General features: G+C 43.8%; 1 protein-coding gene across 1 annotated transcript in view; it reads right to left on the reverse strand.

The window, feature by feature from the left end:
* Window positions 1-296: 296 nt before the first annotated feature.
* The window catches only part of LOC139240211 (molybdopterin synthase catalytic subunit), a 70,744-nt gene continuing 56,548 nt past the window's right edge, over window positions 297-14,492 (reverse strand). The window contains exons 4-5 of the mRNA XM_070868684.1: window positions 5,699-5,822; window positions 297-2,230 (exon numbers count right to left, since the gene is read on the reverse strand). Of these exons, the coding sequence (XP_070724785.1) occupies window positions 2,156-2,230; window positions 5,699-5,822 (199 nt within the window). The 3' untranslated portion in view covers window positions 297-2,155. The remainder of the gene's footprint in view (window positions 2,231-5,698; window positions 5,823-14,492) is intronic.

Here is a 14,492-nt window from a genome sequence, read left to right on the forward strand (position 1 = left end):
TGCTTGCATTTAGGGCAATCTGCAGTCAGATTGCCAAACTGACTCTATTCTTAACTTTCCAAGACTGTTTCACATTGACGCCAAAGGTAGTATAAATGGCTTACAAAAATACTGGTTTGTAAGTGTTCAGATACATTATATATCTGACTGTATCCCTCTTACTCAGCACTGTTCATCATCAGTTGCTTTTTCTGGGTAGAGCATCAGTATCAATACATGTTCAGGAGTACAGGTTATACATGCAATCTCAGTGATTGATGTTATTTTAATGCAATCTTTAATCAGTATATTGAACAAGTTACATTTTTTCCAAAATTGGCCTGTGACAAAATCCATCAATGAGGGAAATTAAATAAACTCTGGTTAAAATTCAGTTGAAAATTATAATGCAACTTTAACAGGTGTTTGAAACTTATTATTACTGCAAAATCCAGGCCATTGTCTCTGTTGCATTTGCCTAGTCATTCGTGATAATTAAAACAAACTGATTAAGTATGCACTTTGGAACTGTACATCTACAATGACACCACTAGAGGTCACAATTCATCTACTTTACAGCAGAGCCAAAATATTGGGGGGGGGGGGGGGGAGCTTTTTAAATTTACGGTGAACTATATTTATTTAACTCTTTCCAGCTGAAAAAAAAAACAAAAGCAGTTATGAATGTTCATTGAAAATAACGAATTCCTGGCCATTTGGGGGGGGGGGGGGGGGGGTGAATTTCCACGAGGTTGTTGCCATTTTTCTGGGGCTTCTTCAGCTCTTCAGCCAAAGTTATGGTGGGCGAGTCCTTGTGGAAATTCACACCCAGTTACAGCAAATTTCTGTGCTCTCCCCACCCCAGGGATGGTTTTCCAGTGAAAGTGGCAATCCTGCCATGAGCCCACTGACATTGTATAACCCTTATCGCAGAAAATCAGCCTCACTGAAGATGCCGTCAAACCCAAAATATCCTCATCAAAAAGACATCCTGCAAGTAATTCCAGATAGCATAAAACATTATTTAAATGTACTTATATAAATCACAAAATTTAAAAAATGATTTCAGAGTTCAACCTTACAACATTGCTTTCCTTCCCTCAACTAATATTTTAGTTTTCCAAGTGCTAGTCAAATTATTGCCCATTCACAACATTTATGACTGCTTGGTGATGCAGAGCATCACTTAAAAGATCTGGCAAACACTTCTCACTCTGGGGCAGTTCTATTCTGTCAAAGGTTAATTTATCTGCAATTCTCAATATGTGTAAGAAGTAGCCAGTATCATGATTTTGATTGGCAAAACGGAATTCATTTTGGAAACTAATTGCAATTACGAACTGAGGGAGCACACAACTTTCACGTGCTAAAATGTATAGATTGTGTTCCCTTTGATTTGAACATGATGGTCAAAACTAAACTCTGAAGATTAAGACTATTGAAAAATGTCATATATATATATATATATATATATATATTATATATATATATATATCATCATAGGCAATCCCTCGGAATCAAGGAAGACTTGCTTCCACTCTTAACATGAGTTCTTAGGTGGCTGTACAGTCCAATACGAGATTCACAGTCTCCGTCACAGATGGGACAGATAGTCGTTGAGGGAAGGGGTGGGTGGGACAGGTTTGCTGCCCGCTCCTTCCATTGCCTGCGCTTGATTTCTGCATGCTATTGGCGACGAGACTCGAGGTGCTCAGTGCCCTCCCGGATGCACTTCCTCCACTTAGGGTGGTCTTTGGTCAGGGACTCCCAAGTGTCAGTGGGGATGTTGCACTTTATCAGGGAGGCTTTGAGGGTGTCCTTGTAACATTTCCGCTGCCCGCCTTTGGCTCGTTGCCGTGAAGGAGTTCCGAGTAGAGCGCTTGCTTTGTTTCGTGTCTGGCATGTGATATATTTATATGTTGATAAGCAGTACTCAGCAAATTTCAGATTGACAAGTTCCCCACTATGGAAAGATTATACAAGTTTCTGTGTTGAAGAAGTGTAGAATTACACAGAGTATATGTGTCATACTCTACTCCTGTATATACAAGTATAGTACAAATGCAAATCAGCAATGTCAATTAATGCACCATCACTTAATTTCAACTCATAAGGTCAAATGCTTTGGCAACAAACAATGTGATAATACTTTCTTCAGGATTACATTGAGATCAAATTACTTCTGTTCATTTCGTGCCCACTGACACTCCTTATTTTCCTTCCAGGTGTATTCTTCAGTATCGTAAATCTCCTAAATTAAACATAAATTAAAAATAAATTGAAAAAATTGAAAATTTCTGACAGTTAACATATGCATTTATAAATGTCAGTTCCACATTTGCATTTCCATGATAAGGATTTGCAAAAGCTAGAATTAAAATCATTAAAAATGTAATAACGTGATGTTCTGAATCTTTATTTAAGTGACCCAATCTCAAGGTGGTGTGCTTGTTTCCCCATTCTATTGAGTCACATTCTCAATGACATCAAAGCTTCCACTGAACAAGTCCATCACAGAACTGTAGACAAAGGCTGCACATCACATAAGGACATGTTAGTTTCACATTTTCAGTTCGTTTTCTGAAGAAGCTGAGACAGAGGTCAGTAACCAGGAGAAACCATGCACCTCGCAGCACATCATGCCATTCAATGTCACTCTGGTGAGCATTGTGACACAGAGCCCAGAGGATCCGTGGCAGGTATGAAATAGCAATGGATGTGTTGCTGCCTCTCTCAATAACACATCCGCCCCATTCCACAACCCCAGTCTGATGACTTCATATGTGCCAGAAAACAGGCAATGGCATGCTACACCCACAACTGGACTATCTCACAAAAGTGGAAAGCCACCACAATTCCAGGAGCCTCTCATAAACAGGGAGCTGCCAGCCACCTTACAAACTCCATCCACAAGCTGGACATGGGGCCGTTCCGTGGCGGGGTTGTCCGGAAACCGGATAATGTTCCGAAATCCAGACTCCTCCACCTCAGCCGCCTGACCTCCAGCTGTCCAACCTCCCCACCAGCCTCGGCCCGACTTCCCCTGACCTACGGCAGGCCGACCATCCCCCCACCCCGGCCAGACATTCTGTCTCTCTCTCCCCCCACCCCCCGCCCCGGCCAGACATTCTGTCTCTCTCCTCCCACCCCCCCGGCCTCGGCCCAACACGCCGGCCTGAATTCCCCTGATTTCTGGCGGCCTGACTCACCCCCCCACCCGCCTGCCCTACAGCCTGCCCAACCCCCGCTCCCCCGCCCGAACTCTGCTCCCCTACCTACCTCGGCCCAGGCAAAGATGTTCCGAAATCCGGAAACAGCCAGAATCTGAAACGGCCTCGGTCCCGAGGTTTCCGGATTTCGGACGTCACACCTGTATTACCAACGCAACGTATACAATCGGTTAGGAAAGGGAAGCACTGAGATCGGAAGCATTAGAATCAGAGACACATCACAGTTCCGATTAAACATTTGGTGGCACTTGAATTGCAGAGAGTACAAGTCAGTTTAATTTGCATAATCTCTGGGTAATAACTGGATTGTGAGAGGAGTGGTATGGCTAGCAAACTATTAAGTTTTCTGTGCAATTATAGAGGATGGTAATTCATTCCAGGACATGGAAAGATCCAGGGAGAAATATTTATGCATAGAGTGGATATGGTAATTACAGGCCCAACTTTGCCCAACCCCTTTTTTCGGCGCACTTCCCGGGCGAGATAGAACTTCGGTTTTATTTTCTATTTATTGGTTGTGCTTGAGAGTTTTGATTTGGGGGGGGGGGGGGGGAGGGGGAGGAGGAGAGTTTTTTGGGGGGCGGGGGGGAAGAGAAATTGTGTTTTGGGGGGGTGGTGGAGTGTGGGGAAGAAAGAGTGTTTTGTATACCAGCATCTCTCTCTCTCTGGCTATCCCCTCCCCCCCTCCACCGGTGACATCGCAGCCAACAAGCTCGCATTTCACCGGTCACTCTGTGTAGCGGCCCCGTCCCCCACCGTGACATCACGGTAGGATTTACTTCATTTTTATTAGTATTTTAATTGTTTGAGCAATGTTTGGTGCTTGGTTGTTGAGGTCCTCTCCAGTTCCCTTCCCTCCCCTATCCCTGCCCTAATGTTTGCCGAATGTGCACTGCTTTTTCTTCACTGCCCGCAAAGTTTTTCTGAGCTGGCCACATACGCTGACCTAAGTCGATTTGTAGTAAGTTTTTGCTGGCCAAAAATGGCATAAATGACCAAAACTGAAGTAAGTGTCTGGGAACACCCCCTTTTGAAAAAAGAACTGACCTAAAAAAAAAAAATCATACCTAACTGACTTAACCTGGAGCATAATTTTTGGGGAAAATGGCATTTTTTTTAAACTTATGCCAGAAAAAACTTACTCCAAAAAAATTGATGCAAGTCATGGCCAAAGTTGGGCCCCAAGTGATGTCATCTACGAGACACAGATGAAAAAAGTTATTTCTGCAGCAGAATCTTCTGCTTTCCCAGAGATGCCTCCATAATAATGTTTCGCGGCCTCTTGTTCCGGTTGCTACATGTGAACTCCTCATTGACGAGCAAAGTTATGGATTATGCAGAACAATATGATAATTTGTGAAAGATTAGCCAGAAACCCTCTAATCTGTCAAGGCAGTGAAATCACTGCTTTGCCATTACTAGTCCGTGGTCTGTAAGCATCTTGTTTGTGGTTGGGAATAAATAATGGGACCACAAGGATTATCTTAAAAAGAAGCCATGATGAGTGCTGTTGAGGAAGCAGGCATTATCCTGTGCAGGTAATCACAAACAAGCTGTGCATATATGCTCCACTATTGTGTGCAGGTGCACGAAAGGTTATATGCAATCAATCACAACTCGTAATTTGGGAAATCCTGGTATTTGGAAGATATCAAGGATCCCTTTCTACTGTCTATTGCCCTCGGGAAATGTTATTAAATTACTTACTCTTGCAAACTGCATGTCATTTTCTGTTTATTGCATCTGTAGACTGACCTCACTCACATCTAGATAATTGTGTTGTGCCCATCAGGTGCATTTGGCAGAGTAATGCCAGGTAAAAGCACTCCTCTGGTAATGTAGCCTCATTTCCATGGCCATCTATGCATTGCCCCTCATCCTCTTCTTACTCCAAGTAACACATGTTATGTGAGATTGCCAGAGGGACATCCACTGTATCAAAGAGTATAGTAGGAGCAGCAGTAACCCTAAAGTAACCCTACAATTTCCCCTGACCCACAAAATCTACCAGAAGTGAAAGAAATCCAGAAAATCGCTCACCAATACTTGTAGAAACACCTGTATTGTGAAGTGGAGCCAGTTTTGTGCAGAAAAATGACAAGGCAAAAATGATCATGTCAATTCCATGCCATTATAAAATAAAGAAACTCTTATCTGAAACGGGTGTCTTCTGGAAATGCACATCATGTGCACAACCTGGCATTGCCCCCTTTTCCATATTGTTATGCCCTATGAACTGGTACACACAGGGTGTTAACGGCACAAAATCAGCTCCCTAACCTTCAGGACATGCGGTGACAAATTTTGGGGAAAAAATTATATACTTGAGCCATACAACAGAAACCAAGATGAATATAAAATTTTAAAAATACCAAGCGGGTGAAATTCGACTTAGGCCTCATTTTTGTTTCCCCCGGTCTGTCAATTTGCAATTGTCTATTTTGCACTACTGCTGCCGAATTTCATCCCCCAGATGTTAAAGCTCATACCTTCTTCCATATTGGTACTGTTGCCTTCAATGTAGCAATACAATATTTCACTGCTTCAAGAGACTCATTTCTGTGTGGAGAGGAGATGGCTATGATCACACTTGCTTCAGTTATATTAACTAATCTGCAGAATTACAAAGTGAAAAATGGAAGCTGAAACAATTTTATGAATAATATTTGAACTAACAAAAAAATCAATTCTGAAATAAATGTTCACTTTTCCAGAAACACATAATATGTATATTATGCATAATATATGTCTATGTTCTGGCAATATTCTGCATAATATACATTTTCTTGATCATGGTTTCTTTTCCACAAAGTTCCTAGATTCCTGCTGTATAGTACCAGAACATCTGATATATTAGTCACCAACTTTCACTGCCCTAATCAATTTCACACTGCTGGCCAGCAACACATTCATCATACTTGTGCAGAGGTCGCAGTTTCCAGGAATTAAATGCACCTCTACCGCATCACAGGTAATTCTGGTTGCCCTGGGTCAGAATATCCTGCTCCTTGTCATGGACAGTAGGAGAAAGACAGACAGTGTCTAAAAGGAGGGACCAAGCTAGAGACTGTACTTCATTCTCTTAGGTGGCACCATATGGAGAGTATCTGAATCTATGCAAGCTGTGTTAGTTATTAGACCAGAATGTATCAATACATAGCAGAGATGCAAGTCAACAAAGTAGCTCATGTTAGTATAAAGGAAAAAGAATCATATTAACAGACCTGGTCCAACTGATTAGCCTGTCAGGGACTTTATTATTAATAATAACAAAACACAAACAACTACAACATTTATGGAAAGAAAAAGGGAAGGAGGGAGGGAGGGAGGGAGGGAGGGAAGAAAGGAAGGAAGGAAAGGCAGACAGACTTGCATTTATATAGTGCCTTTCAAGACCACCGGACCTAGCACTGTTAATGTAGAGAAAATGTTCCCAGTCGCTTCACAGAGGTGCACGGAAAAGAATGGATGCTGAGCCAAAGAAGGAGCTATTTAGAGGCATGACCAAAAACTTGGTGGAAGAGGTGGGTTTCAGGAAGGGTCGTAAGGAGGAGAGGAAGGTGGAAAGATAGAGGGATTTGGGCAGGGATTTAAAGAGAATGAGACCTAGACTGCTGATGGCATGGGCAGCAATAGTGAGGCAAAGAGAGAGAGGATGCACAAGAAGCCAGAGTCAGAGGGATAGAGGGGGTTATAGGACTGGAAGTAGGAGGGAGGGGCAAGACCAATGAATTCAGAGGAAAGAGGGCAAAGGGAGACCACAGGATGTCCCAAAGAGCTTTACAGCTAATGAAGTACTTTTTGAAGTGTAGTCACTGTTGTAATGTTGGAAACGCAGCAGCCAATTTGCACTCAGCAAGCTCCCATAAACAGCAATGTGATAATGACCAGATAATCTGTTTTAATTATGTTGATTGAGGGATAAATATTGGCCAGGGCACTGGGGATAACTCCTCTGCTCTTCATGATTGGCCCTGAGAGAGCAGTCAGGGCCTCAGTTTAACGTGTCATCCGAAAGGCAGCACCTCCAACAGTGCAGCACTCCCTCAGTACTGCACTGGAGTGTCAGCCTAGATTTTTGTACTCAAGTCTCTGGAATGGGACTTGAACCCACAACCTTCAACCAACAGAGCCACAGCTGACACAAATGATGAGGAGTTGCTTAGTGCAGAGGAGGAAAGGAGAGAGGATATCTTGGAGAAATTCAATGTAAGGCTTGAGGGTTGTTAGGCAACGAAGAGGTGAGAGTGCTGGAGGGGAAGGTGTCAGAGGAATAAGGCGAGAGGCCAAGTTGTGCAAAGTATAACCAGATGGGGAAGCTTCAGTAAAGGACAAGATAACACCACCTATGAGCCAAGTTTTAGTCAAAGCCAGGATGTCAACAAAAACATCAACAATAAGGTTATGGATGGCAGGGCCTTGTTCATAAGCAAATAGACATCCTGGGAAATGCGGAGAGAGGCAGTTATTGATCCACTGGCAGAGTCCAAGTGGGTGTGATAAGCAGGCTGGAAAGGAGGTTTGCGAGTTTAGCTTACAGAGAATATGATGGGTGGAAAGGTCAGTGAGAGAGGAGGATGGGACAGTAGGAGTTGCTGCTCGTAAGGAGGCAGTGACGGGTGTCTCAAAATGCTAAGAGAGGTACAAAGGGCTTTTTCAAAGGGGAATCAAGACTGGTAAGGTGGTACGAGAATAGCAAGGCAGAGTAGTGATCGGTTGGGGTAGGGATTGGAGGACAAATCACCCAAGAGGGGGAAAAATGAAATATGACATGATTGAATGACAAGAAGGGGAGGAAACAGGAGAGAAAGGCCCAAGAGGAGTGAAGCAAAAATTAAAGGAAGATATAAGTAATGGCCTTATGTCCGGAGTGGCAACCAAAATGCTCACCGCAAATGGACAGAGGGAATTCGGATTACAGAGGGATGGCAGAGATTAGGAGAGACGGCCCAAAATAACACACGTAGGTAAAAACTTCAATTTTGTGTTTTGCTTAAAAAGAACTTTCACTCATCATCATAGGAGGTCCCTCGAATGAGAATAACTTGCTTCCACACCAAAAGGGATGCATTCATAGATGTTTCAATGAAGAACCCAATATTCCAGTCCTGAACTCCAGGGGTGGAAGATGCCTGTGTATGGATTTTTTTTTAACGTGTGGTGACCGTGGCACATCAGTCACCACATGGGCTTCACAGAGCTAGGCTTTTATCCAGCGGCAAGGGTAAACCAGGATGACTGGAGACCTGCTCTGCTGTACGGACCTAGTGCGCACACATATCGCAGTGTGGGCTGGCCCGTATCCTCATTTGCCGCACCTCCGCCACGATCACTCACCATTCCTCCCAATGGATTGGAGTATAAGAGTAAAGACATCCGACTACAATTATACAGGGCCCTGATGAGACCGCACCTGGAGCACTGCGTACAGTCTTGGTCTCCCTATACAAGGCAGGATATACTTGTCATAGAGAGAGTGGAACGAAAGTTCACCAGACTAATTCCTGGGATGGGGGAATTGTCCCATGAGGAGAGATTGAGGAGACAAGGCCCATACTCTCTATAAGTCAGACGAGAGGTGATCTCACCGAAACACTTGTGCGTTTTCACTAACAAAGCAACGTATAGCAATCAAGACAATTTAAATTAAGCAGTTAAGAGAAGCTGCAAAGGAAAGAACAAGGGAAAGCAAACGTGAAAACCGCTAACTAATAATATGGCTGAATACACCAAACCGTTATTATATGAATAGTCAAATACACAGAAAAAAACAACTGAACCATAATGCAAAATGCTGCTGGGCCAGATTTGCTGATTGAGCTTAATAAGCATTCACACTCCACAGGTTTAGCTTCGGTGCTTTACACCAACAATGAACCTGGAATGTAATTCGGTAGCAAGGCCTCAACTGATTCCCAAGTGAAGCATTATAAGATTGCTTCCTCCAGAGAGTCTTGTTCAGCTTTGTTCCGGTGTCAGGTCAGGCTTTGGTATCAGATTCAGGCTACATCGATTTCAGAAACTTCAGTGTTAACATAGAAACATAGAAACATAAAAAATAGGTGCAGGAGTAGACCATTCGGCTCTTCGAGCCTGCACCACCATTCAATAAGATCATAGCTGATCATTCACCTCAGTACCCCTTTCCTGCTTTCTCTCCATACGCCTTGATCCCTTTAGAAGTCAGGGCCATATCTAACTCCTTCTTGAATACACCTAATGAACTGGCATCAACAACTCTCGGCGGCAGAGAATTCCACAGGTTAACAACTCTCTGAGTGAAGAAGTTTTTCTTCATCTCGGTTCTAAATGGCTTACCGCTTATTCTTAGACTGTGACCCCGGTTCTGGACTTCCCCAACATCGGGAACATTCTTCTTGCGTCTACCCTGTCTAGTCCCATCAGAATGGTATATGTTTCTATGAGATCCCCTCTCATTCTTCTAAATTCCTGTGAATACAGGCCCAGGCAATCCAGTCTCTCCTCATATGTCAGTCCTGCCATCCCAGGAATCAGTCTGGTGAACCTTTGCTGCACTCCCTCAATAGCAAGAACGTCCTTCTTCAGATTAAGAGTCCAAAACTGAACACAATATTCCAGGTGAGGCCTCACCTGGAATAAAGGTGCAGCAGTTATCATGGGTGACTTTAATATGCATATAGATTGGGCCAGCCAAACTGGAAGCAATACGGTGGAGGAGGATTTCCTGGAGTGCATAAGGGATGGTTTTCTAGACCAATATGTCGAGGAACCAACTAGGGGGGAGGCCATCTTTGACTGGGTGTTGTGTAATGAGAGGGGATTAATTAGCAATCTCGTTGTGCTTGGCCCCTTGGGGAAGAGTGACCATAATATGGTGGAATTCTACATTAGGATGGAGAATGAAACAGTTAATTCAGAGACCGTGGTCCAGAACTTAAAGAAGGGCAACTTTGAAGGTATGAGGCGTGAATTGGCTAGGACAGATTGGCGAACGATAGTTAAGGGGTTGACTGTGGATGGGCAATGGCAGACATTTAGAGACCGCAAGGATGAACTACAACAATTGTACATCTCTGTCTGGCATAAAAATAAAAAAGGGAAGGTGGCTCAACCGTGGCTATCAAGGGAAATCAGGGATAGTATTAAAGCCAAGGAAGTGGCATACAAATTGGCCAGAAATAGCAGTGAACCCAGGGACTGGGAGAAATTTAGAACTCAGCAGAAGAGGACAAAGGGTTTGATTAGGGCAGGGAAAATAGAGTACGAGAGGAAGCTTGCAGGGAATATTAAGACGGACTGCAAAAGCTTCTATAGATATGTAAAGAGAAAAAGGTTAGTAAAGACAAACGTAGGTCCCCTGCAGTCAGAATCAGGGGAAGTCATAACGGGGAACAAAGAAATGGCAGACTAATTGAACAAGTACTTTGGTTCGGTATTCACTAAGGAGGACACAAACAACCTTCCGGATATAAAAGGGGTCAGAGGGTCTAGTAAGAAGGAGGAACTGAGGGAAATCCTTATTCGTCGAGAAAAATTGTGTTGGAGAAATTGATGGGATTGAAGGCCGATAAATCCCCAGGGCCTGATGGTCTGTCTCCCAGAGTACTTAAGGAGGTGGCCTTGGAAAGAGCGGATGCATTGACAGTCATTTTCCAAAATTCCATAGACCCTGGATCAGTTCCTATGGAGTGGTGGGTAGCCAATGTAACCCCACTTTTTAAAAAAGGAGGGAGAGAGAAAACAGGGAATTATAGACCGGTCAGCCTGACATCGATAGTGGGTAAAATGATGGAATCAATTATTAAGGATGTCATAGCAGCGCATTTGGAAAGAGGTGACATGATAGGTCCAAGTCAGCATGGATTTGTGAAAGGGAAATCATGCTTGACAAATCTTCTGGAATTTTTTTGAGGATGTTTCCAGTAGAGTGGACAAGGGAGAACCAGTTGATGTGGTGTATTTGGACTTTCAAAAGGCTTTCGACAAGGTCCCACAGAAGAGATTAATGTGCAAAGTTATAGCACATGGGATTGGGGGTAATGTGCTGACATGGATTGCGAACTGGTTGGCAGACAGGAAGCAAAGAGTAGAAGTAAATGGGTACTTTTCAGAATGGCAGGCAGTGACTTGTGGGGTACCGCAAGGTTCTGTGCTGGGGCCCCAGCTGTTTACATTGTACATTAATGATTTAGACGAGGGGATTAAATGTAGTATCTCCAAATTTGCAGATGACACTAAGTTGGGTGGCAGTGTGAGCTGCAAGGAGGATGCTATGAGTCTGCAGAGTGACTTGGATAGGTTAGGTGGGTGGGCAAATGCATGGCAGATGAAGTATAATGTGGATAAATGTGAGGTTATCCACTTTGGTGGTAAAAACAGACAGACAGACTATTATCTGAATGGTGACAGATTAGGAAAAGGGGAGGTGCAACGAGACCTGGGTGTCATGGTACATCAGTCATTGAAGGTTAGCATGCAGGTACAGCAGGCGGTTAGGAAAGCAAATGGCATGTTGGCCTTCATAGCGAGGGGATTTGAGTACAGGGGCAGAGAAGTGTTACTACAATTGTACAGGGCCTTGGTGAGGCCACACCTGGAGTATTGTGTACAGTTTTGGTCTCCTAACTTGAGGAAGGACATTCTTGCTATTGAGGGAGTGCAGCGAAGGTTCACCAGACTGATTCCCGGGATGGCGGGACTGACCTATCAAGAAAGACTGGATCAACTGGGCTTGTATTCACTGGAGTTCAGAAGAATGAGAGGGGATCTCATAGAAACGTTTAAAATTCTGACGGATTTAGACAGATTAGATGCAGGAAGAATGTTCCCAATGTTGGGGAAGTCCAGAACCAGGGGTCACAGTCTAAAGATAAGGGGTAAGCAATTTAGGACCGAGATGAGGAGAAACTTCTTCACCCAGAGAGGAGTGAACCTGTGGCATTCTCTACCACAGAAAGTTGTTGAGGCCAATTCACTAAATATATTCAAAAAGGAGTTAGATGTAGTCCTTACTACTAGGGGGATCAAGGGGTATGGCAAGAAAGCAGGAATGGGGTACTGAAGTTGCATGTTCAGCCATGAACTCATTGAACGGCGGTGCAGGCTCGAAGGGCCGAATGGCCTACTCCTGCACCTATTTTCTATGTTTCTATGTACCATGACACCCAGGTGTCGTTGCACCTACCCTTTTCCTAATGTGCCGCCATTCAGATAATAATCTGCCTTCATGTTTTTGCCACCAAATGGGATAACCTCACATTTATCCACATTATACTGCATCTGCCATGCTTTTGCCCACTCGCCTAACCTGTCCAAGTCACCCTGCAGCCTCTTAGCATCCTCCCCACAGCTCACACCGCCACCCAGTTTAATGTAATCTGCAAACTTGGAGATATTACACTCAATTCCTTCATCTAAATCATTCATGTATATTGTAAATAGCTGGGGTCCCAGCACTGAGCCCTGCGGCACCCCACTAGTCACTGCCTGCCATTCTGAAAAGGACCTTATGTTCTTATTTACGTATGACCCGTTTATCCCTACTCTCTGTTTCCTGTCTGCCAACCAGTTCTCTATCCACGTCAGCACATTACCCCCAATACCATATGCTTTGATTTTGCACACCAATCTCTTGTGCGGGACCTTGTCAAAAGCCTTTTGAAAGTCCACATACACCACATCCACTGGTTCTCCCTTGTCCACTCTGCTAGTTACATCTTCAAAAAATTCCAGAAGATTCGTCAAGCATGATTTCCCTTTCATAAGGGATCGATCCTTCACTGCTTCCAAAAGCGCTGCTATTTCATCTTTAATAATCGATTCCAACATTTTCCCCACTGCTGATGTCAGGCTAACCAGTCTATGATACCCCATTTTCTCTCTTCCTCCTTTTTTAAAAAGTGGTGTTACATTAGCTACCCTCCAGTCCATAGGAACTGATCCAGAGTCGATAGACTGTTGGAAAATGATCACCAATGCATCCACTATTTCTAGCGCCACTTCCTCAAGTACTTTGGGGTGCAGACTATCAGGCCCTGGGGATTTATCGGCCTTCAATTCCATCAATTTCCCTAACACAATTTTCTGACTAATAAGGATTTCCTTCAGTTCCTCCTTCTCGCTAGACCCTCATGTTAGTGTGAAGGACTTGGCCAAAATCACACAGTTACATAAGAACATAAGAAATAAGAGTAGGATTAGGCCATAAGGCCCCTCGAGCCTGCTCCGCCATTCAATAAGATTATGGCTGACCAGATCATGTACGTAGCTCCACTTCCCCGCCTGCTCCCCATAACCCCTCATCCCCCCATCACTCAAGAAAATGTCCCAGCTTTCACCGCTCTCTGAGGCAGAGAATTCCAAGAAATTTCTCCTCATTTCAGTTCTAAAATGGGCGGCCCCTTATTCTAAGATTATGCCCTCTAGTTCTAGTCTCCCCCACCAGTGGAAACATCCTCTCTGCATCCACCTTGTCAAGCCCCCTCATAATCTTATACATTTCTATATGATCACCTCTCATTCTTCTGAATTCTAATGAGTAGAGGCCCAACCTACTCAATCTTTCCTCATGTCAACCTCCTCATCCCTGGGATCAACCTAGTGAACCTTCTCTGAACTGCCTCCAAAGCAAGTATATCTTTTCGTAAATATGGAAACCAAAACTACAGGCAATATTCCAGGTGTGGCCTCACCAATACCCTGTACAGCTGTAACAAGATTTCCCTGCTTTTATACTCCATCCCCTTTGCAATAAAGGCCAAGATTCCATTCGCCTTCCTGATCACTTGCTGTACCTGCATACCATCCTTTTCTGTTTCATGCACAAGTACCCCCAGGTCCCGCTGTACTGCAGCACTTTGCAATCTTTCTCCATTTAAATCATAACTTGCTCTTTAATTTTTTTCCTGCCAAAGTGCATGACCTCACACTTTCCAACATTATACTCCATCTGCAAATTCTTGCCCAATCACAGCCTGTCTATGTCCTCCTGCAGCCTCTTTATGTCCTCCTCACACATTGCCCTTCCTCCCATATTTGAATCGTCAGTAAACTTGGCTACGTTACACTCAGTCCCCTTTTCCAAGTCGTTAATATAGATTGTAAATAGTTGGAGTCCCAGCACTGATCTCTGCACCACCCCACTCATTACTGATTGCCAACTAGAGAATGAACCATTTATCCCGACTCTGTTTTCTGTTTGTCAGTCAATCTTCTATCCATGCTAATATATTACCCCCAACTCCGTGAACTTTTATCTTGTGCAGTAACCTTTTGTGTGGCACCTTGTCAAATGCCTTCTGG

Source organism: Pristiophorus japonicus, chromosome 2, assembly GCF_044704955.1.
Source record: "Pristiophorus japonicus isolate sPriJap1 chromosome 2, sPriJap1.hap1, whole genome shotgun sequence".
Lineage (NCBI taxonomy): Eukaryota > Metazoa > Chordata > Chondrichthyes > Pristiophoridae > Pristiophorus > Pristiophorus japonicus.